The following is a 24,083-nucleotide window of genomic DNA, read 5'->3' as shown; positions in this document are numbered from 1 at the left end:
TGAATTACTTTTATTCAAACTAACATTGTAAATTATCACTTTCCACACCCAGTTGGTAATGCGGGATCAGTGGAGGGGGCAAGAGGGATTATTAAAGATTCCTAACTGCCCCAATATGTATAGAGAGTAATTAGTCTCAATACAGAAGTGCCAGTATCAGTGATATGTTCTTAAACCAACTACGCTAATTTGAGAAGAGGAAACTAAACATAACAAAAAATAAATGTCAATTCTAGGGGAAGATGGTGGGCCCCAGTCTAACACACTCAGGGCATACTCCATAATTGTTTTCCTATTTGCTAATATTGATTATTGAGTCCTTTATTTTAAATATGCTTCTTGCTGTCTCTAGATGTGAGAGACAAAGTGCTGACATGGTGAGTCTTGAAATTTGAAATATCCTTTTCAGAGTGTAGAGAAGCTGATAACAAATGAAATCCTGGCAAGAACTCTGGCAAATCCCAATTATATTTGCCTTGCTTCCATCCCTAGATATGTCATGCTAGCATGTGACTGCTAAGAAAATCAATAAAAAAGAAAACCACAACTTGAAATCCTGTAAATTGACAATGATGACAGATTAAGAGGACAGAGTGGATAAGACTTCCGGAGGATGCTTTCATCCTCACATATTCTTGCCTGTGCAGTGTTCTTATAAGACACTTATTAGCAGATGCAAAAATATTAACCATAGATTGTACCAAGCATAAGGAGTTTTCCTGAGTGTTCTCCTAATACAGAAAGACCCTTCTTCCTTACACATGGATAAATTATAAAGAAAACAGGTATAGCAAAATAAGCACACATTTAACGTTGTGATTAAACTAAGTTAGATTTGGACACCCTTGTGGTAAGCAGAATGCCATACTTTTAGGAACAAAGTTTGTGTCAATGCCTTTCCTCAAGTCCTAAAAATGGGTTTATGTTGTTGCACCTTGAAAGGCAAAAGGGAATATTGAAGTTGAAATCCCTTCTTGGTATTTCCAGTGGAACTGTGCTGTTCTTGTTGAGAGGTGCTTTTTTTGCAGCTGTGACTCAGTCATCAAATTCTGCCATTGAGATCTCTTACCAGTGGAGACCCATTGACACCCTCCTTTCCATTTGTTAGCATACATATGAATGTCATGGTTTAGCCATGAGCCTCTTCCAGTTTTTCTTGTTGCATTTTTTTGAGCTGCAATCAGTTGTAACAGTTGCCCTACGAAAGGCAGCAATGTGGCCTGAGTGGATTTGACTCTTCTCAGTACATGATATTTAGGCCTTCAGCTCTAGAAACCTTTGACATTGTTTTCAAAGAATTCTGCTCTGATTTCATTGGAGGGGAATGTTTCTCCCAGATTGTTTTTATAACCTTCAAAATATTTTGCAATAAATTTATAAGTGGCAGGGTGTGTGCATAGTTTGAAAGTTTAAAATATTTCAATTCTTCTGGTTTAAGTTATGAAGAACATGTATTCATTGAAAAAATCAACAGAGTGGATATTCTAATATCTTTTGGTGTTCTGTAAAGTGATGCTGCTCAGTTGCTACAGGGGCCTGGTTTACTCTTCTCACACTACTTGCCTTGAAGAATATCACCAATCCTATTGCTTACAGGATGTGAGATAAATGCTTTTGATTGCAGAAGCAAGTATATCTGATATCATCTGTAGCTGTTTATAGTAATCATAAAATAAGAAAAATGGCATGGAGGAGAACCACTATACCTTTTCACTGAGTTAGATCAGGCTGCCCAGAGCCCCAATCTGGCCTTGAATGCCTCCAGGCATAGGACACCCAGAGCACCCTCTGAGTGAAGAATATCCCCTTAACATCTATCTAATATCTCCTATCTTTTAATTTAAAACTATTCCTACTTGTTCTATCACTGTCTCCCTGCTGAAAGGTATTAGTAAAGAGTTACGTTTGATCATCTGTTTATGTTCTGTTGCTGATCAAAATTTACAATTCTTTTGCCAAAATCTTTGTTAATGCAACATTGTAGTTGCTACATAATTTCTGAATGCCTGTAAAAGTGAGGTGTTTCTTACTAAAATCCTGCCTATGTAAGGAATGTATCATGCAGAAGGAGAATAGTAGGAAAATGCCCAGTTACACTTCTTTTAACCTGTGCCTCTTTGTAATAAAATAATGGTAGTCAGCGTTTCCAAAGAGATGGGGATTTGAAAAGTGAGCATGCCAGCTAATAGCTGTGGTAACAGGCTGAATGTAGCAGAATAATAGCCATGCAGTGGCCTCTCAGCCTTTCAACATGCCCCACTTCTCAATAGTGAATGCACAGCTTTGTTCGGCAGCCGGTCACCTCCTCAGCTTGACTGGAAGAGCCTAGAGCTCGGCATCTCCTCTGCCCCAGCTGCCTCACCAGCCCTTTGCTGCTGGGCCTTACAGGAGGTAGTTCACGGAGGATTTACAGCCTAACCTTTTTATTGTGCTCACAGGAGGAAAGCAAATGTTTTATTGTGTGAGATTTTTTAGAAAATAAACAGGGATTTGGGTGAGAATGGTTCCTAAACAGTAGGCTGGGCCCTGAATTATCTGGTAGGTTCCTATGTGTAAGGGATATGGAGCTGAGAAGCCTGTGATGCTCTCTATGAAAACAAGAGCAACAAAAGGAATTGTTTTCTAGCATGGCTTGTCAGAAAAGCCTACAGTCCCAACACAGAGCAAACATGTTCTGCCCCTCACCTTCAGTGATTTGAGGTCATGGCATTAGCCTTGTTGGCCCCGTTTCTCAAAGTCTAGGCTATGCACTCTGGGTTTTGAGATTTTGATAAGGAGCCTATCTCCAATATTTAAATAAAGAGCGATTTGCTACTTGTTTCTTGTGGAAAACAAGCAACAAGAATAATGTTGGGAGTGAACGGCCATATGGAAGAAAGATAGAGTATGAAGGAGAAACCTGAGAAGAAAAACTCTGATTTGAGTTCAATTAGAGGGTTTTAGTAGGCTTTTGTTTCTCCATTCTGTCTGTGATTTGAATGATGAGAAGACAAACACAAATTGTTCACTGAGCACGGTTGGCTGTTTGGCCCACATGGATGGACTCAGATGCTGGTTAGAATTACTTGCAGTCTGGAAGCTAGCCATTGTGGAAGTGTTTGAGTATGCAAGAGAGAGGTGGTACTGACTGTTGCTGTGGAAGTGAGGAAAGCAGAAGGGTGGTGACAGTAATGTGATGTCTTTTCATGAATGTTTTAAATTTTCCTTACCTTGCTGTTACTTGGCAATTACTCGACAATATATTTTTGAGATTCCATGCCTCCTCTCTTATTTGGATTTGTCAGAATATCACAGAATCACAGAATGGCCAGGGTTGGCAGGGACCTAAGGGATAATAAATCTCCAACATTGTAATGACAACAAATTACATAATAAATCAAATGTTTAATAGAAATCTGAAGACCCTTTTCACTGGCTTTCCTAGTAGGGTGTTACGTATATGTAAAGATAAACTAAATGCAGATGTTAGAGAATTCAGTTTAGAAGTCCATGGGCTTATTTATCTGTAGCTGTTAGTAAAGAATCCTTGTGGACTTTCAATATATGTTAATTTTAATTAAAGTCTGACCGTCTTTCTTTTTAAATTGAGCATACTATTGTTCTGGTAAGAGGAACGTGCAGAGAAAATCTTACAACTCTGTGAGTAGGTTGCTGTGAATTTCACACCGAATATTCACAGCAGGCAAATCCAAGCCTCTAATCTGTTTGTTTCTTGCCCTGTAGCTTCTGAAGTGTATGACTCTTGGCACTGCTATTCTTGGCTACTGGTGTGCCGGTGAGTGTTGCAGGATTAACACCATCTGTATGTGAGTGCAATGGCTATGCTACTCTGCGCACTGACGCTGCCATGATCCACTATTATCTCAATTTTTTCTTTGCTCCTTGGATACAGAAGTCCTAATGAAAGTATTGCTTCAGTGTTCTTGATGGCTTCTTTTCATGAAAAAGCTAGAAAGCAGCACACACTGCAATATTGCCTTAAAGCAGCATTGAAAGCATCAGTTCTTCATCAAAAACATGGCTCTGTTGGAGTGTCTTTCACTGAGATACCTTAAAGTTTAATGACAGTATGGTAGGGGAGGAACAAAACAAGTAAATAACCTGTCAAGATATAAAAACATCATCAGTAGAAGATAAAAATAGAATATTGCGTGTGACTGTGCTGTTACAGGTCTTTGTATATGGCAGCAATGAGAGATCATGAATGATGAGTTAGTTGTTGCCATTTGGCAGTCCTAGTATTCAGGATCTTATTTATGTGAAATACCTTTCTCAGCTATAGAAGCAGTGGATTCAGAGGAACTGTCACACGCCAGTACTTTGATCTTGAACACCTGCTTGCATTCTTCTTATTTATTTATTTTCATTTGAAGTTCTGTGAGATTTCAAATTAGACATTACTATATGCTGCAAAAATCTATTGCAGTCATTTTTAAAGTCCTGAGTACTTCTTCTGTCATTGAATGCATTCCTATTGAATTGGGGTATTGAAAGAGCTGTTAGCTTACTGTTATAAAACCTGCTGTTTTGCTGAGTGGGCAAAAGAAAATGGTTTCTTCAAAAGGCAGAGTCAGCCTGGTGCTGGACCCTGGCTGTTGCTATGTCTTAGTTCCATCCTGGGAAGAATTCAAGGATTTTTCACCTCAAGAAATAAACATGGATACTACTTTCTGTGGCTTTTAGTTTTGTTGAAGAGAGGAAACCCAAAGGAAAGGTTTTCTTTTTCTATAAATGCAAACATCTGTTGGTATGACTTTGGTGTTATTATTTCAGTTCTATTTCAAAATTCCAGTTGCTAAACTTCCTGAGGTGCAGAGGAGGTTCCAGTAAGTGTCTCTGATTCAAAAATAAATGGAATAAGTCCTTCAGTTGGATTTAAAGGAAAAGTTCAAGTATTTAAAGATCCAGAAAAACACTTTTACTTAGAATTAAGGAAACTGTCTTTTCCAGAGAACTGACTTTTACATTTATTTTTTTTTCTGCTAGATATTCTATGAGTTAAACTGGAAAAGATGACTTCTATGAAGATTATTTTGTGGGCAAACAAATGTTTGGCTATTACTAGTAAGAACGATTCCTAGATGCTATAATCCCTTTTGCTGTAATTGTGCATCCCTCTGTATGGTAGGCAAAATGAATTTTATATTGCTAGCTAGGACACGCTTAACATTTTTCTTCTTAAAAACATCAAAACGTTTTTGATAAAGCAACCAGCACATTGTACTGTACAAGGAGTGAATAGCCAGTGACTCCAGTGTGCTTGTGCTGCAGAAGGCTCTGAAAGGTGAACTTCAGCAGCAGCTTCTGCTCAGTTGGCTGAGGTTGAAAATTTCCATTAGCAGCAGCATGCTGGCACAACAGGGCATTTGCTGAGCACAGTAGGCTAATCCAAGAGGAAGCAGAAACCAGGCCTGTTGTACGAGAACCATTATGGTGATGTAGTGTAGGTTGGAAACATATTAGCAGTGTGCCAGCAGCAAGAATGATCCTGTATGGTGTTGAGCAGGAAGAAGAGTCTATATGGACTTCGATTCAGGTCATGGTGTGGAATTCTGAATATCAAAAATCTTAAAAATTCGAACACCAGCACACTGAACAATTATTGCTTAATCTTTCATAAATACCAGTATGGGCAGAGAAGAGAGTTTTGATTGCATTATCGCTCATGGTAGAGATAAGAACTGTGTGTTTATTCCCACATAGGCATTCAGATATATATATCTGTATGGAGTTTTCATTTAAAATCCAATTTACTGATTTATTTACATAACTGGGTCATTATTATTATTTTTTTTTGCTAAAGAGAAGAGAAGCAAAGCTCCAAAGTTCCCAAAGAGATGGAAAATAATCCTTTTAGATGACCTATAAATGGATCATTGGATCCATATGCTCTATTTACGTTGCAATACCTCAGCAGCATGTGATGGACTGTTCCTTTTGTTAGGTGTCTCTGCAGCACTGTGTACAGATTAAATAGCTACTGCAATGCAGAGAGTTATTAATACATTACATTGCACTTTCAGTGAAGATGTCAGTGTGTCCTTAAGCCTGAATGTACCCTGTGGTTGTGTTATGGTGGTTTTTTTTGTGGGTTTATTTTCTGGTTTCTTCTTTTTTTTTTTGTATTTTTTTTCTCCTCAGTTTTGGCAGAGAGTAATTTATTTCTTCAGTAAATCCTTAACTAATTAGCAATTGTATAATAACATCACTCCTAATTCCCCTGAACTCTGATTATTATTAAAGTTTAGAAAAATCAAGGCTTTGCTGTAAAAAAAACCAAACCAAAACAAAAACAAACAAACAAACAAAACAGGTCACCTTTTTCAATTTGATGCAGTAATAATGTGGTCTATGGCTCTACGCATACAGGGGGAGGATGGAGGAGACAGGGAAAGGACAGAGGAAGGAACAACTATGTGGAAGGTAATGCAGATAAACAAAAGCCAAATCCAGGGTATGTGAAATGTTGGGAAACAAGGAGAAGTGGGGCACAAAACCATTATTTTTCTGGCATGTCTATGCTATCTTTCACTGATGATTCACAGTAGAAGATTAAAAAAAAAAAAAAGCTTTGAGTTTTTGGTTTCTTACATATCTTTCTTAGCATGCTTTAAGTGACTAAGGGGGGAAATTTCCTTGGGAAATTATCACATGTGGAGTGAACTTCTGCTGTCTGTTATATGGGAAAATAAAGGAGAGCAAGGGCAAATGTAGATGTACAGAGATAAAGGAGCAAAGCAGAACAGAGTAAAGACCTCTGCTCCTCTTCCCTCTCCCTGCTACCTGCAGTAATGCTCGTGGAAGTTCACTCTGAATTTGTACCAGTGGCTCAAGCTAATGCTGCATCGCTGCAGCTTTTGCTTGCACCTGGCTCAATGAAGCAGATGTGGAAATCTCTGTCACTGGCTACCTCTTAGTTGGTCCATTGCTGGGCTAGATTCAAGCCTTCTGAATGTGGGGGACTTGTCACTGCTAAATGACAAAGTGTTTTTGCTCTGTTTCTAGTATTGCTTGTGTGTAATAGGATAGTAGCTGACAGAAGGAGCAAAACAATGTACTACCTCCGGTTGATGCCCTACTGGTTTGCCCAAGGATTACATAAAAAACCTCCAACAAGGTGATAAAAGCTCCATAGGTGAGGTGTGTACCAGGTGTGAAGGAAGTAGAGGTCAAGGGATGTGAGTTCTCAGCTGATGACTATTTCTATATGAACACTGATGCACAGAAAATGTACATTAAATTTGCCACATTCAGATTATTTCATGGAGTACACAGGCACTGCAGTCTGTATGGGCATAAGCTGAGGATGCTGAAACCAGTGCTGGACTTCCTATGGCTGTTGAATGTGTCCAGAACTTGTAGATATGTGATTGCCCTGTCTGAAATATTGTGTAGGCTGTGCAAGAACTGCACAAGTGTGTGTATGCATTTACATTGTTAAATGTAAATATGCATACATTAGGAAAAACTCCAAAACTATAGGAGAAAATACTTGATTAAGAGAGCTATCCCAAAGACCTCAAATGGCAGTGAAGCAACAGGCTGTAAACTGCTGATCTTTAAGCCTGGGTAAATGGGACTTTCACCCTGGCAGCCTTGAAGTTCAGATCAAAGCATTTCCTAGCTCTCTAAACGGCCTCAAGGCCACCTTCACTTCCTTTCTCTTCACCCAGCTTCCTGCTGGAAGGTGCTGAGCAAGGAGTATGCTCTTTAGGAAAACTCCAAATGAAGTCAAGGCCATGTCACATACAAGGGGACAAGGAGTGAATTTTACACACGATTTTTAAGACTAGGGTATCTCTTTGTGGGCTTAGTTTGAACAAACAGCTGTGAGAACACACCTGGAAAGTGAGCCAACAGCTAGGACCTGGTTTGATTTCTTTTGCTTTGTAGTTCCAAGCCAGGAAGTGCCATCACTCCCACCATAGACCAGAAGAGTCCCTAGACCAAAAAGGCCATTACTTTCTCACTGTCTGCATTTCTCTAAGAGGAGTAAAGAAAGCTATATGTGATCTGGGTTGTCACTGTCCCCACTGTTGTGTACACAGCAACTAAAACCAGCCCTCTTTTAAGGTGCCCACAAATAGTTATTCTCTGTCTCAGCAGTTTGTTTCTTGTTGCCCAGCCCATTGATTCGGGCAGTGACTTGGACCACAGGACTTGGAGGCAGCCTGTGCTAAAGCAAAGCTTCTCTGGGTTTGCAGAGAGACCTGCAATCTTGGAGTCAGCAAGCAAGGTTTTGTGTTAAACCTTCCTTTTGTGTATTTTATCTCTCTTGCTCATATTTCTGTTTCTTTCTTCCCTCTACAAACAGTTATTTTCTTCCTTCTATATCTCTTTTTTCCTTTTCTCTATTTCTTCATTTTTCCTTCAGTTTGTCTTCTCACTGTTTCCATTCAAAATTCTTTTCTATTTTCGCATGCTTCACTGTGATTTAGCACAGAGCATTTGGTGGCTCTGCTCTCTCATTTTCTGCTGAAAGTCTTTCCTCTTCCGCTTTAAAAAGCACTGAAGTTTTGCAAACACACTGCAGAAGCCTGTTCCTGTTTATGTAAATGCAGAATGGGATCCAGAACGATCCCTTTTAATTAGCGTTGCAGGTTCATGGGAGTTTCTAACATAAATACAGAAATTTCACAATACCAGCAGGTTATTTATTTGCTTTGTGCGCTTATCAATGTTGTCGGCAAATTAAGGGGTCAAAGCATAAGAAATGCCATGGAAGCATGGTCTCTCTTCGCTATTTTTACAGCTTTGTGCCTGGAAAAAGGAAAGTTACTGGGTGTTGCTCAGTGAAGTGTGCATGTTAAAGTTACCCAGAGCGATGCCCATTGTCCTGTCCCTGAGTCGAATGATGTAATGTTTCATTTAAGGCTCTCAGCAATGCTGAAGAGTCTCGGTGCACTGGGAAAAAGGCAGTGAAAAAGTTGTGAATCAGGTTTCTCCCCAGCCTTTGTGTTTGGGGTTTTGATAGATAAAAGCTGACTCATGCAATATTTCTGGCGAAGGAGCTGTATGGACTAGCAGGAGCTTCTCATTTTACCTGAGTGCCCAAGTGATGTAATTCGGGAACAGCTGAAGGCAGAGCGTGCATTTACTCCCTGCTGCACAGGTAGGTCGTGGTTTGTTCTGAGAGGATCTGAGAAATAGAGGACTTGTTCGTTCTCTGTGCAGGGAGCCAGAGACATTCCTCAGTGGTGAGATACTGTCGCAGAGGATTTTCCCTTGCAATAATGTTCTTGGGCATTAGCAGGCTCGGTTCTGACAGAGGCTGTTCTGCTTTAAGCGTTCTGTGGTGGGGAGGGCGGTTGGGCAGACAGAGATACATCAGTTAATGGCTGTTTTTTCCTTGTTGTAAGATCGCTAATAAATGGCATTTCTGTTGCTCAAAGTTCAGTTAAAATACTTGGCAACATATCATTCATGGCAGTTAATGCTGAATTCATAGTATCAAGAGATACAATCCCACAAATATTGCAGCTGTCTAATGTGGCTTTGTTCACAGAGGTTATTAGTTTTAGAAGCGACATGTTCATATTTAGAAGCTCATATTTAGGAACTAATAATGTACAAACCTTCACTTGGGTAGCGTTCAAAGCAGAGGATGTGGGGATGTTGGGATTATTGCAGTGAATAGATTTTAAACTTTCTCGGTCAGGCAGCTGTATGACGTTAACGTTTCTAAATCTCAGTGCTGTGTCTGAACTTAATACTAAATGTAGAAATTGCTATAAAAAGTCTTGCTTTATCGTATCTACAATATAAATGCTTTCTTGGAGAAATGCAGATATTTCAAAGAAAATGCAGGAAAAGATTCTTGTAGTCTCATCACTTTTATTTAGCTGACCTTCCAGAGGATGTGAAGCTGCAATTTTTGGTAATGTTGACTTTGCAGATAATATCATTGGTGCTCTTTTTCATGCCAGAATAAAAGCAGCAACAATACTAATTATGAATATAAATTGACTTGTGAGTTATTATCCTTGCTCTGTTTCTTAAAATGCCATACACAGTAAACAACTCAAAGGAATAAACACCTATATTTAGATGGGGCTTGTATTCAAATATAAAGTTGACTTAGACTGTTGTATCCCTTACCATATGCTAATGTCCTCAAGTAGCCAAGGTTGCAGAGATAATAGAAAGCCATTAATCATTACTATGAATGTAGTTAGAGGCAGGAGATATATATTACAAAAAAGCAAGTGATAAAAGAAGTTTATGCACTTCAGTGAGAAGCTGGTCATGATTATGTGCTGAAAACAGATATAGTAAGTTTCTTTGCATGCCACTTCGGTATTGAAGCACTACTGCCGTTGCCTGTTGAAACATGGTGTTTCTTGTTCTTGTACCACCATAGGACGTGCGCAAGTTGTGGCTCTTGCTTGGAAGCAGTCTGAAGTTGTATCCTGCCAGCATGCACTGTGTGTGTGTGTGTGTGTGTCTGTCGATGGGGTGCAGGGGGCAGAGGGGGAGGGGAGGATTGTGGGGCTGGGGGAGGGCTAGCTGGGTTCATGCAGAGGCTCAAACAAGAAACGACCTTGTTTGGGGAGCGTTTGGCTTTGTGAGTATGGACAAATATGCAATTATCCTCCTTTCAGTGCTGAACTAACAAGTCATCACTGTTATTCCTTAATTAAAGTATGCAAATTTTAAATTTTTTTTCCCTCCAGACTGAGTTAATACCGTTATTCACAATTCACAAAAGTTCCCAGTGTTAGTTTGGCTCATCTTTGAAAGGGTCCAGTAAACAAAAGAATGCCGAACGAAAATGTAGTGACCCGGCCAGATGTGGGTCAGGGAGCACAAGCTCCAAGCCGGTCCCTGGTGGGAGAGCTGCCGTACCCCTGGCTGTGCATGCTGCTGGCAGCTGGGTGCCTCTAGTTGCTGCTGAAGCTGTGACATCGGTGGCAGTGGAGGCATGGGGATTGTGCAGCCTTATATATCTGAGCAATGAGTTTGCTTTTTATAAAACGATTTTGTTTCCAAGATGAATTTGTAAGAAGTTGCAGTGTTCTCTAAGGATCAGTCAGCAAAGGGCAGCCTTCTTAGCTGTGGCGAGACTAATTCTGGGGAGGTTGTTTCCCCTCCCATGCCCTCCCTCCCCAAACAAACAAATAAACAAACAAAAAAGATGACTTTTTTTTTTTTTTTTTTTTTTTTTCCAGCCAGATGTTGCAGAATTCAGTCTATTTGCAGAAGAGTTAAGTTGTTTTACTTTAAAATTGTATCACAGCTGTGAAAAGCTAAACCCAAACCCTGGCAAAAAGCAGGAAGGATGGGCATGGGACTGCATCAACAAAGGGAATTTGGTTTCTGTGCTTTCTGATGAAACTGTGCCTGGAGAAATCATCTAAAATATCCATGCCTGATTCAAGCAACCATGCTGCCTAGCCTCAGAGGGGCTTCTGAAGATAAACCTTGAAAGATGTTCAGAATTTTTGTTGTTTGGAAGGACTGTGGCTTTGTAACAGGTAGCTCAGATAGAAATTCATGGCTGGACAGAGCCAGGACTTATCTGTCAGCGCTGGTTGACGTTAGCAACCAGACGTTAGCAGGTTGCGCAGTGTTACAGGGCTTGGAAGGTGGGGACAGGAATCTGCTTCCTGGTTGAAAGTCATGCCAAATGAACTTTGAAGGTGGTGGGCAGGATGAAGTGCTGGGGACAAAGCAGACCAATATTTTCAATTACCAAAGAGTTTGCTTGCAGGAATCGATAGACAAAGATACAGGAATAATGGTGTGTATGAAAATGGAGGAACTTAAGTCAAATGTGTTGTATGCAATTACATCCAGCAGGAGCCTAAGGTCTGTGGGAGTGCAGGTGTTGGAACAAGCACAGTTCAACTACTACAACTAATCCTTGTTGTTGTTACTTTTAATAAGCAATGACATTGCCATTAAACACAGAAGTAAGGTTTTGTTTGTTTTCTTTAAGGTGAGTTAAAATCTCCCCATGTTTCTGGATACATGTCTTGTGAAAAGCTACTTTTATTCTGGCTTCAATTTCATTGACCTGGACTGTGTTTTGTTTGGATTTTGTATTAATGAGCCTCAGAGTATTTGCGGAGCAAATATTACATATTAATCCCTTCAGGTTATCTGTGAGGCAGACAGCCTATCGGAGAAACAGGAAGAAAAAAGGGAGCATGGAGCGATGGAATGTAACAGGAACCCTTTGTTTTCCCACCAAATGTGGCTAATCAGGTGTTTCTTTGTCATGTAATTTTAGTAAAATCTTCTGGAGTAAGTTACCGGAAGGGTATCCCTGTTATCTTATTTATCCTGTGCGTTTTTCATCGGAGTTTACATCTGCACAATAATGTTGTACTTTCTAACTGAACTTGAAAAATGATCTGAAGCTGATAGCAAAAATATATTCTTATCAAAAATGCATACTTTCTTATCACAATCAGTAGGAAGGCAAACACCTTTGTCCATACCCATTTTGAAACTAGAGAAATTCACTGCATTCTTCAGTTTTAAATATTTTTCCAGATTTCTTGCTTTATATTTTATTTTGGAGCTTTTTTTTTAATTAGAAAATTTGATTCTGTGCTGTGCTGATTATGTGCTGCAAATATGCAAGAACCTGACATAAAGAAGGGCTGCAGATCTTCACCCTTGAAAGGCAAAACCAGAGGGACCGAAATACCAAATTAGGTTTAAATTTAATGGACAGTTTCTTATTTGTATAACGAGAAAACTGTTCTCGACATTAATTCCACACTTTACCCTGAGGACATTATTTTCCTTAACAAAAAGGGATTATATATCCCTTTTATTATCCCTAATATTATCATCATTAAAAAGGTAGTATTAAATACGAATTTAATCCTGTGCATTCAAAATGGGCTCCTATTTGTTTGCTTTGAATTTTGCTTTGGAATGATCGCAGCAGAAGCAGTATTCCCTTGCAATTGTATAAGCAGTCCTTCAGTATTACCTCTCTTCCTACATTGCCACATGTTTTTTTTGTCACAGAACAGATATTCCAAACTTCTTTGAGTTTGAAATATGGCTTTTGGGTGAATGGCTCTTGTTGAAAGGAAACCTTCAGGTGTTGAATTTATTTGCAGCTGCTTTTGCAGGTTCTCATGGTGCACTGCACACAACTTGGTCAGAGAGAAATCTGCACTGCATCACAGAAAAAGTCCTTCAGGTCAGATGGTCAATAAAAAGAAAGTAGATTCAATATGCTGACAGGAAGACAGACATTTTGTTATTGCATTGGTTTGAAAAACATCTTTAGTCAGCTAAAAAGGGGGTAGTGTTCTGGCTTGAGCTGAACAGATTCAGAAAAACTTATATTCCTACTGGAAGGCAGTAGTATTTGGCAGTGCTGTTCCCCGTGGGAATTAATTTTTTTTTAAAAGCTATGTTATTTTCACTGAGAAATCACTGTGGTTTTATTGTTTCTGTATAAGCTGCAGTGCTGGTAAATGATAAATGCTTTTATTTTCTGTTTGACTGTGTTGGCCTTGCAGTATTCAAAATGGAAGATACTGCTAGGTATCTCTGACACAATCCTTGAGTTTTCTAAAGCCTCCAAGCCATGGTCAGCTCTCAACCTTAGAGAAAGAAAGATCTCTTCCCAATGGAATTTTTTAACCTTAGGGAAAATATTGAGTCGGTATCTCTCTCAAGGCTCAGCATGAGAGAACGCACATGCTGATGCCAAGCCCAGCACCATAGCACATGAGACCAAGAAGGGATGTGACAGAGTTATATACATGAACTGGAAGTACTCTGGATGTATGCAGTAGCCTCCAGTGGGATATCACCACCATCAAAAAACATTAGATCTACAGCCATCCCCAAATCATATCATTCTGGTTGTCTTTTTTTGGAAAAATTGATTTGTCCCAGTTTTGTGTGCAAAGCTTTAAAAATGTCTGTTGTCAACTGTGAGGTTAGTATGGAGTAACAATGATAAAACCACTTTTTCTGTTTATTTTTTTTTTAGATGACTTCCACTTACCTCTAGATGTTTTACCAGCTGTGACGGAGGGCTTTGACTCCAAGACAAAAGAAGATCTACACAAGGAGAGCAGACCTTTCCGCTGCTGTGAAAAAAAAACCATGGACCTGTCAGACAGTGACCGTCCCGTCAGCTTTAGCTCCACTTCCTCCTCTGCTTCCTCCAGGGACAGCCACTGTTCTTTTGGAAGCAGAATGACATTAGTTTCAAACAGCCACTTGGGCCTATTTAACCAAGAGAAAGAAACAGGCGCCATCAAGTTAGAATTAGTCCCAGCCAGAAGGTTTTCCAGCAACAAACCACGCAAAAACACCCCTGCAGAGCACGAGGATCCTGAGGAGAACCTTGAAAAAAAGCTAAGCACTCCAAGGAAGGCAGAACCAAAAGGAGCAGGCAAAAACTGTGCAATGTCCCTGGTGACAGAGCCCACCAGTCCCAAGCTCCTCTACGTAGACAGAGTTGTCCAAGAGATCCTGGAGACAGAGAGGATGTATGTGCAGGATCTGAAAAGCATTGTGAAGGTAGGAATCTTGATTAGAATTGTGTTAACTCTTCCTTAGTGCTGCGTTTTATACTCTTTGATCTCACAGCAGGATAAATAGACGTTACGATGGAATTGAGATTTGCTGGTGACCTAAATGAAGGTTTTTATAGATTACCATATGTAACATCACTGTTCCTGTTTATTTCTTGCTTTTATTTTATTAGATGAATTTAAGCTGTTGTTTGTTCATGAAGAAATAACCATCCTGCAGTTGATGGTAGTAGTGAGTAGTGGCAAACTTTTCGCAGTAACATTTATGAAAAAAAAAACAAAGTCAAAAAAGAAAGCCAACTCCGTGTGCTGGAAAATATGGCAAGAAAGAAACAGCAGACAGCTTGTTTGCACTTTTAAAGGTTTTATCTGCAGAATTTCACTTTTCCTTTCATAGAATCATTGAGTAGTTCAGTCAGTTCTAACCCTGTGATGTGGACAGGGTTGCCTCCTGAGGTTAGACTGCGTAGGGCCCCATCCTACCTGGCTTTGAATGCCTTCAAGGATAGCGTACCCACAGCTTCTCTGCGCAACCTATGCCAGTGCCTCACCACCCCAAAAAATTTCCTAACATCTCACCTTTGGCTGTGTCCTTCCAACCAATTCTTTATCCACTTATTAGTCCAGCCTTCAAATCAATATCTCTCCAATATAGAGATAAGGATGTGGTGTGGAAGCATATCAAAGACTTTGCACAAGTCCATGTTGTGCTTTTTTTGCCCATCAGTTCCTTCACTCCACTGCAGTAGGTCATCAAATTGGTCAGGCATGATCTACCCATGTTCTCTGTTCAGCTCCTCGTCTAGCGTATGCCTTAGCATCTCTTCCAGGGGGTTCTTTGCCACGATCTTCCCAGGTACAAATGTGAAGTTCACTGGCCTGTAGTTCCCCAGGTCAGCCCTCCCCTCTCACTCACCATATTCACATTCTAGTTTTGCAAGTTCTTTCCTGCCTTCCTGTCTCCCTTTTATGCTGTTCACAGCTGCAGTCTGTTCGCTCCAAGTCCTTGACCTATGTTATTGAATGTGACATGTGCTTTTACTGGATAACCCTAGTGTTTGGCTGTTACATGAAGGAATAATGTTTTCTTTAATATCAGTTCTGAATGGATGGTGACTGTAGCATGTATTAGCAGTGAAGAAGTTTTTCTCCAGCCCCCAGCTGAATAGTACCAATCATTCTCCCTTTCTAGTACAGGGTAAAATAAGGATGAGTCCTGTGGATTGTTCTGGTCAATCCACAAACTTGCAACTGTGCCTATTAGTCATGTTCTTTTGGGCTATTAAAGATGACAGTGAAGTCCCTTGGCTATTGTTTCTAGTCCACATACTTAGCCTATGTAAGTATGTTATGACCACCCACAAAGAGAAATTCCTTTGGAAGTGTGTACTGTTTGTGGAATATATAGCTTCGTGTAGATGGATGAGTTAATTTGCAAAAGGAAAAATATTGGTCCGGTGAAGATGATACTTCTGCAAAGTCCTGGCCCTCTGCTCACCTAATCAAGACTAGACTGAGAAGGAAAAAGGTTTTTAGACTTTGTTAACAAATGCAGTTTTCAATTATTGCATGCATACCCACCCTTCCCCTTGCAAAGTCTCACAGAGGAATCTTTCTCTTTAAGGTTTTATTTGTTTCTGTGTCTGCTGTTGTTTCTGTAAATGTAATTATTGCTACAGTTCCATTTTGGTAGACGTAAGTGTTCTGTGTGTGTTACAGAAGCAAGTTCACGTTGATTTGCAATCTCTGATCCCCAGGCATGGTCCCACTGTTTTTGGGAACTGTAACCCCCACTGTTCTTCCTATGCAGTAAACTATGCAATTTGAGATAAAAGAAGCCATTATTAAAATCTTGAAACAAATTTTCCATTCAGAAATAGGAAGGCCGAAAAATGCTTGCTAGAAATGTTTGAAGCACAACTACAGTAGACATAGATTAAATGAGGCAAATGCTCTTGATGTTATGAAAAAACTTGAGGTATTCACCTTTGAAATGCCAAAGGGTATTTTCTACAGCATTTAATAAATAAAAAATCTTGAAGGATTCGTGTGGCACTATAAAGCTATTTGAGAGATGATGTGGTTGGCAGCACAACTTTTTTTTTAACTAAATGTTCAGGATCCAAGGGCTTCAAAGGAGCTCTTTTCTTTTCTACATGGTGAAAAGAGTGGGGAATCAGCTTCCTCAGCCTGTGCATGTTCTTCGCTTGATTTCAGGGGAGGGAGATGTGACTGGAAACATGTAATGGAGGGGCCCATTTGTCAGTGTTTCTCAGTATTTCTTTCTCCCCATGTTACCTTAGCAATACTGCAGTGGTTCACCTATCCAAGGGTGGTGGCTGTAAAAAGGGTGGGAAGCCTCCACAGACATCTGTAGGAGTTCTGTAGCCTTTGAGGATTTGATTATCTGGGCGTCTATGACTTGAGGCCATTTAGTTTGGCAGTCAGATGACTGGTGCAGAGCCAAACTAAGATGAAGGGAAGCAGCTCAATCTGTCTTATTTTCCAGATAAACTTGGGTCAAATTTTGGCAGCTGGTCAGGAAATGGGTTGAGAATGAAAAAGGGGAGCTGGGGGAAGGTTGATTTATGTGTACTTCCCATCACATGTATGGGAATATGAAGGTGGGAGACACTGGAAGAAAGAGCAAACAAAAGAAACAGTGCTAAGTGGAGAGAGTAAATAATTAGAGGGGGAACAATATGAGGAAATAAGTGAAAACCAAAGAAGTGGAAATCTGATGGGAGGAGTATGAATTGAGTGGAACTGGAACACTCCAGTGGTGGTGAGCAGGGTGCAATACAGCAGCTTATTCTGTCTAAAAATGATAGTAAGGTAGTAAGGAGAGGAGTATGGAGTTCCCTCCCACCCTTCCCCCTCTCCCCCTTTTTTTTTCTTTTTTTTTAATAAATTCAGGAAGGCGAAACAAGACAACGCAAGTACAACCCAAGTACAAACAGACAACAGCTGAAAAAATGTCAGACAGACTGAGGATGACATGAGGACAAAAAGGGAGAAGTGAATAGGTACTATTTTAATTGCCCTCTGTTCCTAGCTGAGAATTGTTGGTACAAGCTTTCTGTCCTCAATACTGGAGATTTGCTGATGCTACATTCTCTGTGGACAATGGGAAAATACTTAACAGGAGCATGTTCTTATTTGTTTCCAGCACTTCAAAACATGCTCTTGCTTTAGAACTTAGAAGGTTGTAAAACTCCAAGTCTATGAATTTACCCTCTGAATTTCTGTTGAGCATGTTGAGCAGAGCATGTTTGTGATGCATGATCAGAATTTATTTTGGATATTTTTTTTTTAATTCAACACACATTAACGATTGTGATGTTGTGCAAAGAGATATGAAGAGTATTAAAGAGTGCAGCTCCATCGTGCTAGCCATGTTAATTTGTGAAAGGATCAACTCACAGCTACACAGAATCACAGACTGCATGAGGTTGGCAGAGATCTGGCGGCCAACTGGTCCAAACCTTTCTCAAGCAGACAGAGCCAGAGCAGGGTGCCCAGGACTGTACCCAGGTAGCTTCCGAAGATCTCTAACGAAGAGAATCCACAGCCTCTCCGGACAGCCTGTGCCAGTGCTCCATCACCTACACATCGTAAAAGTACTTCCTAATGTTCAGAGGGAATCTCTTGTGTTCCAGTATGTTCCAATTGCCTCTCATCCTGACACTCGGCACCACTGAAAAGAACCTGTCTCTTTCCTCTTTGAGCTCTTCCTGCAAGAACGTATATATGATGGTGAAACCTTCCGTAAGTCTTCTTTTCTCTAGGTTGGATAGTCTCAGCCTTTCCTCATATGATATGTGCTGGACCCAGTATTGAACTCTGGGATACAGTGCTAGTTACTGACATCCAAGTAGACTTTGTGCTTTTGATTGCGACTCTCTGGACCCAATTTACAATCTATCTCTCTGTCTACTCATGCATAAACAGCTTTTCTAAGAAGGATGCAATAGGAGATGGTGCTGAAAACCCTCTTGAAATCAAGGTAGACAATGAGTACTGATCTCCCCTCATCTACCAAGTCAGTCTTTTCATCATAAAAGGATATCAGGATTGTCAAACACGATTTCCCCTTGATGAATCCCTGCTGGCTACCCTCTAATTACCTCCGTATCCTTCACAAGCCTGGAAGTAGTTTCTAGGGTTAGTCATATATATATGTATACAAATATTTAATTAACATAGACTGTATGAAATTGCATATAGGATAAGATGCATAGTACTAGAAGCCAAGTTATTTCATTACGAGTTAGCCTAGCACAGTGTTTTAGGAAGTGTCTTCTCAGCTTGCATAATTCTTAGAACATATAGGGTTAAGCATGCTCTACATAAAGACTGTGGAGTGACTGGGAGAAAATAAAATTTCATTGACCCACTGTTAAAGTAAATTAAAAAGACATAAATTTAAATTTGCTTTTGAATATCCAGATGGTTTTTGTTCTTAACAATGTCAAATTGATGTAGAGATCAGCTTCATAAGACATTGCTAATATGATCTCTATGTGATGCTGGAGATCTGCTGAGGTTCTCCAGCTTTCTTCTTACTGAAGTATTTCACTGATTTAGAATGAGCAAGAGGAGGCTGTACAGGCAGTTTGGGCTCTCTATGCTTAAAAACAACTGTTTTTCTAATCAGTACAATTTTGTGTGTGACCTAGAGAAACAGTTGAATTATTATTGTTTTCAGGAATGCTGCTGTGATTCTTGCACAGGCAAGCATTCTAACAAGGATAGACAAAACTTTTCCATTGTTTGGTTTATTTTATCAGATGATCTGTTAAGAGTAATTAAAATTTTGAATTAGTACAGCTTGAAGCATGTTTTGGGCAAGTTTAGGAAGAGAAATTGGATACTTTGGCTTCCTGCTTATGTCATGCTGACAGGTGTACTGGTCAGGGCGAAACCCACAGACTTTCTCCTCTTCAGGATCCAGTCTTACTTTTTCAAATAGCAGTTCAGTTAGAATAAGTATAGACTTCATTTAGAGTCACTTATTCAAGCAATTTCTTTTTTCTTTTCCTGAGTAAAAACCTTCCCCAGACTTTATAGTAAAATTCAGTTTTGTTCTGGTTCACAGAAGTTGGAAGTCCATATTCATGATCTGTACAAATGCTTTTAGCTGTAGAAAATGGCTATACATGGCTAATTTACTCTCATGGTGATATGAGCCTGTTGAGGACATCTGAGTCCATTGCATGAACCTCAGATATTTGATACAAGAACTCATATAATTAAAATAATGTTATTAAAAAATTGCCGGTGTCTATACAAACGTGTAACTAGAGGAGAATGAAGCTTTGTCAGTGTGTTACAAAACTGATACAAATGGTGGTCAAGCTTCAGGAATCTTGAACTGCAACTGCAGTGTGGGAATCTTCTTTCATGTGTGTGAGTTTCAATACTCTTTCACTGGAGACATATTTTTAAGCAATCCCTACTAGACCAGTTGAAGTGTCTCTTCTGTCTTCTCTCCCTATTATCTTCTCTCCATAATTTTTTCCCATCTCTCCAACCACTTTCTTTTTTTAAACTGAAGACTTCTCAATCAAGTCTTTTTACTCAGACAATCCCATTCTCCTCTGCAGTCATCTGCCTGCAGTCTTCACAGTCATTTATCATCAGTCTTTTCTCTGTAATCCCATTCTTGTCCCCAGTCAGTCGATACTGTCTATGTATCTTCCTCATGATTTATCACTTTTTGGTCTTTCTGTTTTTCAATGTTCTCAGCCTTTTCTGGCTCCAGATCTCTCCCTGTAGTCCTCCTGCCTTGTCTGAAGACACACTGGAACAGCTTGTCATAGTCTTTTTGCCAGTTCTGGTGTAGTTCTGTTCAAAGAAAAGCTCAGCTTTTCACTCATTTTTTTCTGATCTCCTGGCATCAACTTCATCAACATTCCAATTTTTTCTACCTTCTAAATTATGCTGGCATTCAGTCTCCACCTCCCAGTGTCCGTCAAGTTTTGTTTCTGTTTCTCCTTAACTTTCTGTAGGGCTCTGTTTTGTCTCCTTTGTCCTGGAACTACATAACATACTTCTTCATGACACACAATTTGCAGAGGGTCACTGTGACGCAGTAACAATCTTTTCCTGGTCTTTCTTCAGAGGAGCAGACCTAGAAATGTCTCATAGCATTGTACAATGGCATTGTGGGTTAAGACCTAGGGAGAATGGAACTGAAACAGACAAAGGACCATTGCAAAAATTTCCTATTGTGAAAATATGAATTTGGGGGGTTTCATTCCTCACCCTACGTAATTTCAACTATGGAGAGATTTGTACAATGGCATAAATCATGCTCTCTGAACAAAGTCTCCATTATGGTCCAGTCTGCTACAGAACAGAATGGGATGTTTCATGCCGCTGCTAGTCAGCCTAGGGATGCTTCTTGGAGCAGAAATGTCACCAAAATTTTTCAACGTGAGCAGAAAAGTGTGCTTTTGATTCTTTCTGAAAAAGTCCTGGGAAAATGCTCTTTCTGATATCTCCTGAAGCAACTCAGCAAGGAGGCAGGCTTCTGAAAGGAATGGCTTCAAGGTGAGCAAGTCTGACAAAGTTATGTCCCTTTTGTGTCACAGGGAGAAGCCTGGCAAGGATTAATATTGATGTTTGCCGTAGACAGTGTTGTGGCACCAATGATTAAGGGAGGCTCTTCTGGGAGGAAGTCACTATCGAAATTTTATTGTTCTAAGTTTCCTGTCTCTGCATTTAGAGTATGTTTCTTCCTACATTTTAGGCAATTAGTTAAACCCACAGCTCTGAAGACTGTACTATGCTACTTACTGATAGTGTCAGTAAAACCACTGCTGCTTGTGCATTGCGTTGTTGTGCACTAAGAGAAAGTTAATTCCTCTTAGGTTGGAATCATGATGTGGCTAATGAAACTGCAAATGTTTTTTTCTATGTTATACTTGAACACTCTCATTGAAACCTCTTCTACTATGGCTGCTGTGGCTGAGGGAGCTGGGGTTGTTTAATCTGGAGAAGAGGAGGCTCAGGAGTGACCTTATTACTCTCTACAACTGCCTGTAGAGAGGTTGTGGTGAGGTGGGTGTTGGCCTCTTCTTCCATGTAACTAGCAATAGGATGAGAAAGAATGGCCTCAAGTTGTGCCAAGAGAGATTCAGATTGAACATAGGAAATAATTCTTCTCTGAAAGAGTGGTCAGGCCCTGGAACAGGCTGCCCAGGGAGGTGGTGGAGTCACTGATCCTGGAAGTGTTGAAGAAACATTTAGATATTGTACTAGGCAATATAGTTTAGTGAGAAATATTGGTGATAGGTGGACTATTGGGCTGGATGATCTTAGAGGTCTTTTCCAACCTTGGTAGTTTTATGATTTGAAGACATTAGAAACAATGTCTTCTCCAAAAGAGTGGTCAGGAGCTAGAATGGTCTACCCAGGGAGATGGTGAGGTCACCATCTCTGGAGGTGTTCAAGAAACGTTTAGATATACTAAGAGACATCGTTTAGTTAGGGAATATTGGTGGCATTTTGAATGATTGGACTAGACGATCTTAGAGGTCTTTTCCAGACTTGCTGATTCTATGATTCAGTTTTATGTATAAGCACTGCAGTTTTGGAAGTCTAGTCTTTCTGATGAAGATTGCTAACCTACCTCGTCTGTCTTTAGTCTCCAGCACAAAAGGAAGAAAATAGTCGATGGGTGCATTATTTTTAAGCAGTTTACTTTAATTTTGTCATCTATAGAATTATGATTATGAGAAAGGCTCTCATTCTTTGTGAGATTGATTGCAGAGTTCATGAAGGCATCCAGTTTAGATGTAAAGCAAAGCAGTAATGTTCAGAATTAGATTCTTTTTCCTTTGAAATTTGTCTTGCTATGGCTTTAATTTAAATCCAGATTCATTTTTGCTTATCACTTGTGCTCTTCTTTCTGACTAGGAATTTGTCCTTAATGTCATAAAAAATTTTGGATGAGCAGTTTAATTACCTGCAAAATAAACATTCTGATAATGACAGTGATATTTTTAACTGTGATTAATATTTCATATCCTTCTGAGCTAGTGAACTTTCCCACTGCTTCTGTTTCATCCATGAAGGAAGAGCTGTGTCGAATTCTGATTGACCTCCTCAGGGACAGCAGGGCTTAAAAGCCAGGAAAGTTTGAGATATCGTAGCTGAAAGAAAATAAGTTGTGCTTGACTATCTTGAAACATATCTACTAGGCCTTCTTTGAGTCAGTAATGTTTATCCAGCTGTATTGGAGAGCTTCTATGTTTTGTTTTGATTCTGAATTTGCTGTTTGCAAATCAAGACCTTTTTTCCCCGTTGGAGTCTGTTAAAGAAGAAATATGTAGTAGAAACACTGGCTTTGTTACCAACTAGGTGTAAACAGCTGTTCTGGCTACCTTAGAGAAATAGTTACTCAGACTTCTTTCTTCTGAGGCAATAGGACTATCCAGTTTTCCCAGTGCACTTCCTGTTTCCCGAATGTGAGCCATCCTAAAGAAACCTAAAGTGATGGAAGTAAGCAAATAATTGTTTACGTTTCTATCTTAAATAGTTTTAGATGAAGTGTTTCTGAAACTCCCAGGTCTTGAACAAAAATATTTTGTCAGATATATTTGTGTCATTATACATACCCTGAAAAGAAAAAAAACAAAAACCAAACAAACAAAAAAAACACCACAAAAAGGAAACCAAACCCAAAACCTTGGGGTTTTTTTTGTGCATGTGATAATGATTTTGTGTTTGATATTTGAAAAGCAGGAACATGGAGTTGTGAACCAGAAGTAACCTAGCTAACTACTTCATTGGTGAAAGGGAGCTGCTTATGTTGAATCTGGAACAGGGAGTTGTTTGTGTACTAAAATCTTACAAAGTATGCAAAGCCACAATTAAATATATGGATGTATTTTTTTTTCTTGGTTGCCTTATCATTACTCAGTCTTATTTATGCTAGTAATATTAGTAATATTCATGAATGTTCTTTATTCAGCACACTCCTGGGCATTTGAAAGTCACTGGGTAAAATGTCAGCACTGCCCTGCATCTGAACTTTGCATCCAGGTCTCACCTTACAATGAGACTGTAGAAAATTTTGGACAGGCCTTTAGTGTATGGCTGGGATTATGTGCATCATGACAGAACAAATGCATAGCTATAACTTCGTGTTTGTTGGAGGTCAGAGCAAAACAGTGAGTTATGCTGTGGTAATAAGTGTCTGCAAAGACAACAATCTTTTCTAGGTTCTAGGTGGAAGAAGAGCAGCAGAGATAGCTGCTGCTGTGCCAATGACCTGAAGAATTGCTGGAAAGCCCCTGCAACTCTTACTGTAGTCCTTTTTCTGCAGCAGTGGGTATATCGCTTGATTCTGCTACCTGTAGCCTCCTACATGATTTCTAAATGCAAATGAGTATAGGTTAAATGGAGAAAGTTCGTTTCCTGTTCTGGGAAATTATATTGTTTTCCTTTTGGTGGAGGAAGGTAAGAAGAAGGTGTAGTTACGTAGGGAATGCATGGTTTAGGAATGTGGGTGGTCTGCAAAGGATTCTGAGTGTGAAACTTCATTCTTACGTCTACACT

General features: G+C 39.7%; 1 protein-coding gene across 8 annotated transcripts in view; it reads left to right on the top strand.

Annotated features, from left to right (window-relative positions):
- PLEKHG1 (pleckstrin homology and RhoGEF domain containing G1) overlaps positions 1-24,083 on the top strand; it is a 124,536-nt gene that overhangs the window by 59,920 nt on the left and 40,533 nt on the right. For 6 of the 8 annotated variants that reach the window (XM_042812342.1, XM_042812316.1, XM_042812333.1 and 3 more), the window contains one exon: positions 13,967-14,502. In XM_042812342.1, coding sequence (XP_042668276.1) covers positions 14,083-14,502 — 420 coding nt within the window. In that variant the 5' untranslated portion in view covers positions 13,967-14,082. Of the gene's footprint in view, positions 1-3,737; positions 3,776-9,095; positions 9,113-13,966; positions 14,503-24,083 lie in introns of those variants that run through there. The other 2 variants (XM_042812323.1, XM_042812350.1) reach the window with 2 other exon arrangements.

This window comes from Centrocercus urophasianus, unplaced genomic scaffold (assembly GCF_019232065.1).
Source record: "Centrocercus urophasianus isolate 14NV4802_14NV808 unplaced genomic scaffold, USGS_Curo_1.0 seq_10, whole genome shotgun sequence".
Lineage (NCBI taxonomy): Eukaryota > Metazoa > Chordata > Aves > Galliformes > Phasianidae > Centrocercus > Centrocercus urophasianus.
The sequence above is the reverse complement of the archived record's forward strand: the minus strand, read 5'-3'. Positions and strand labels throughout refer to the sequence as shown.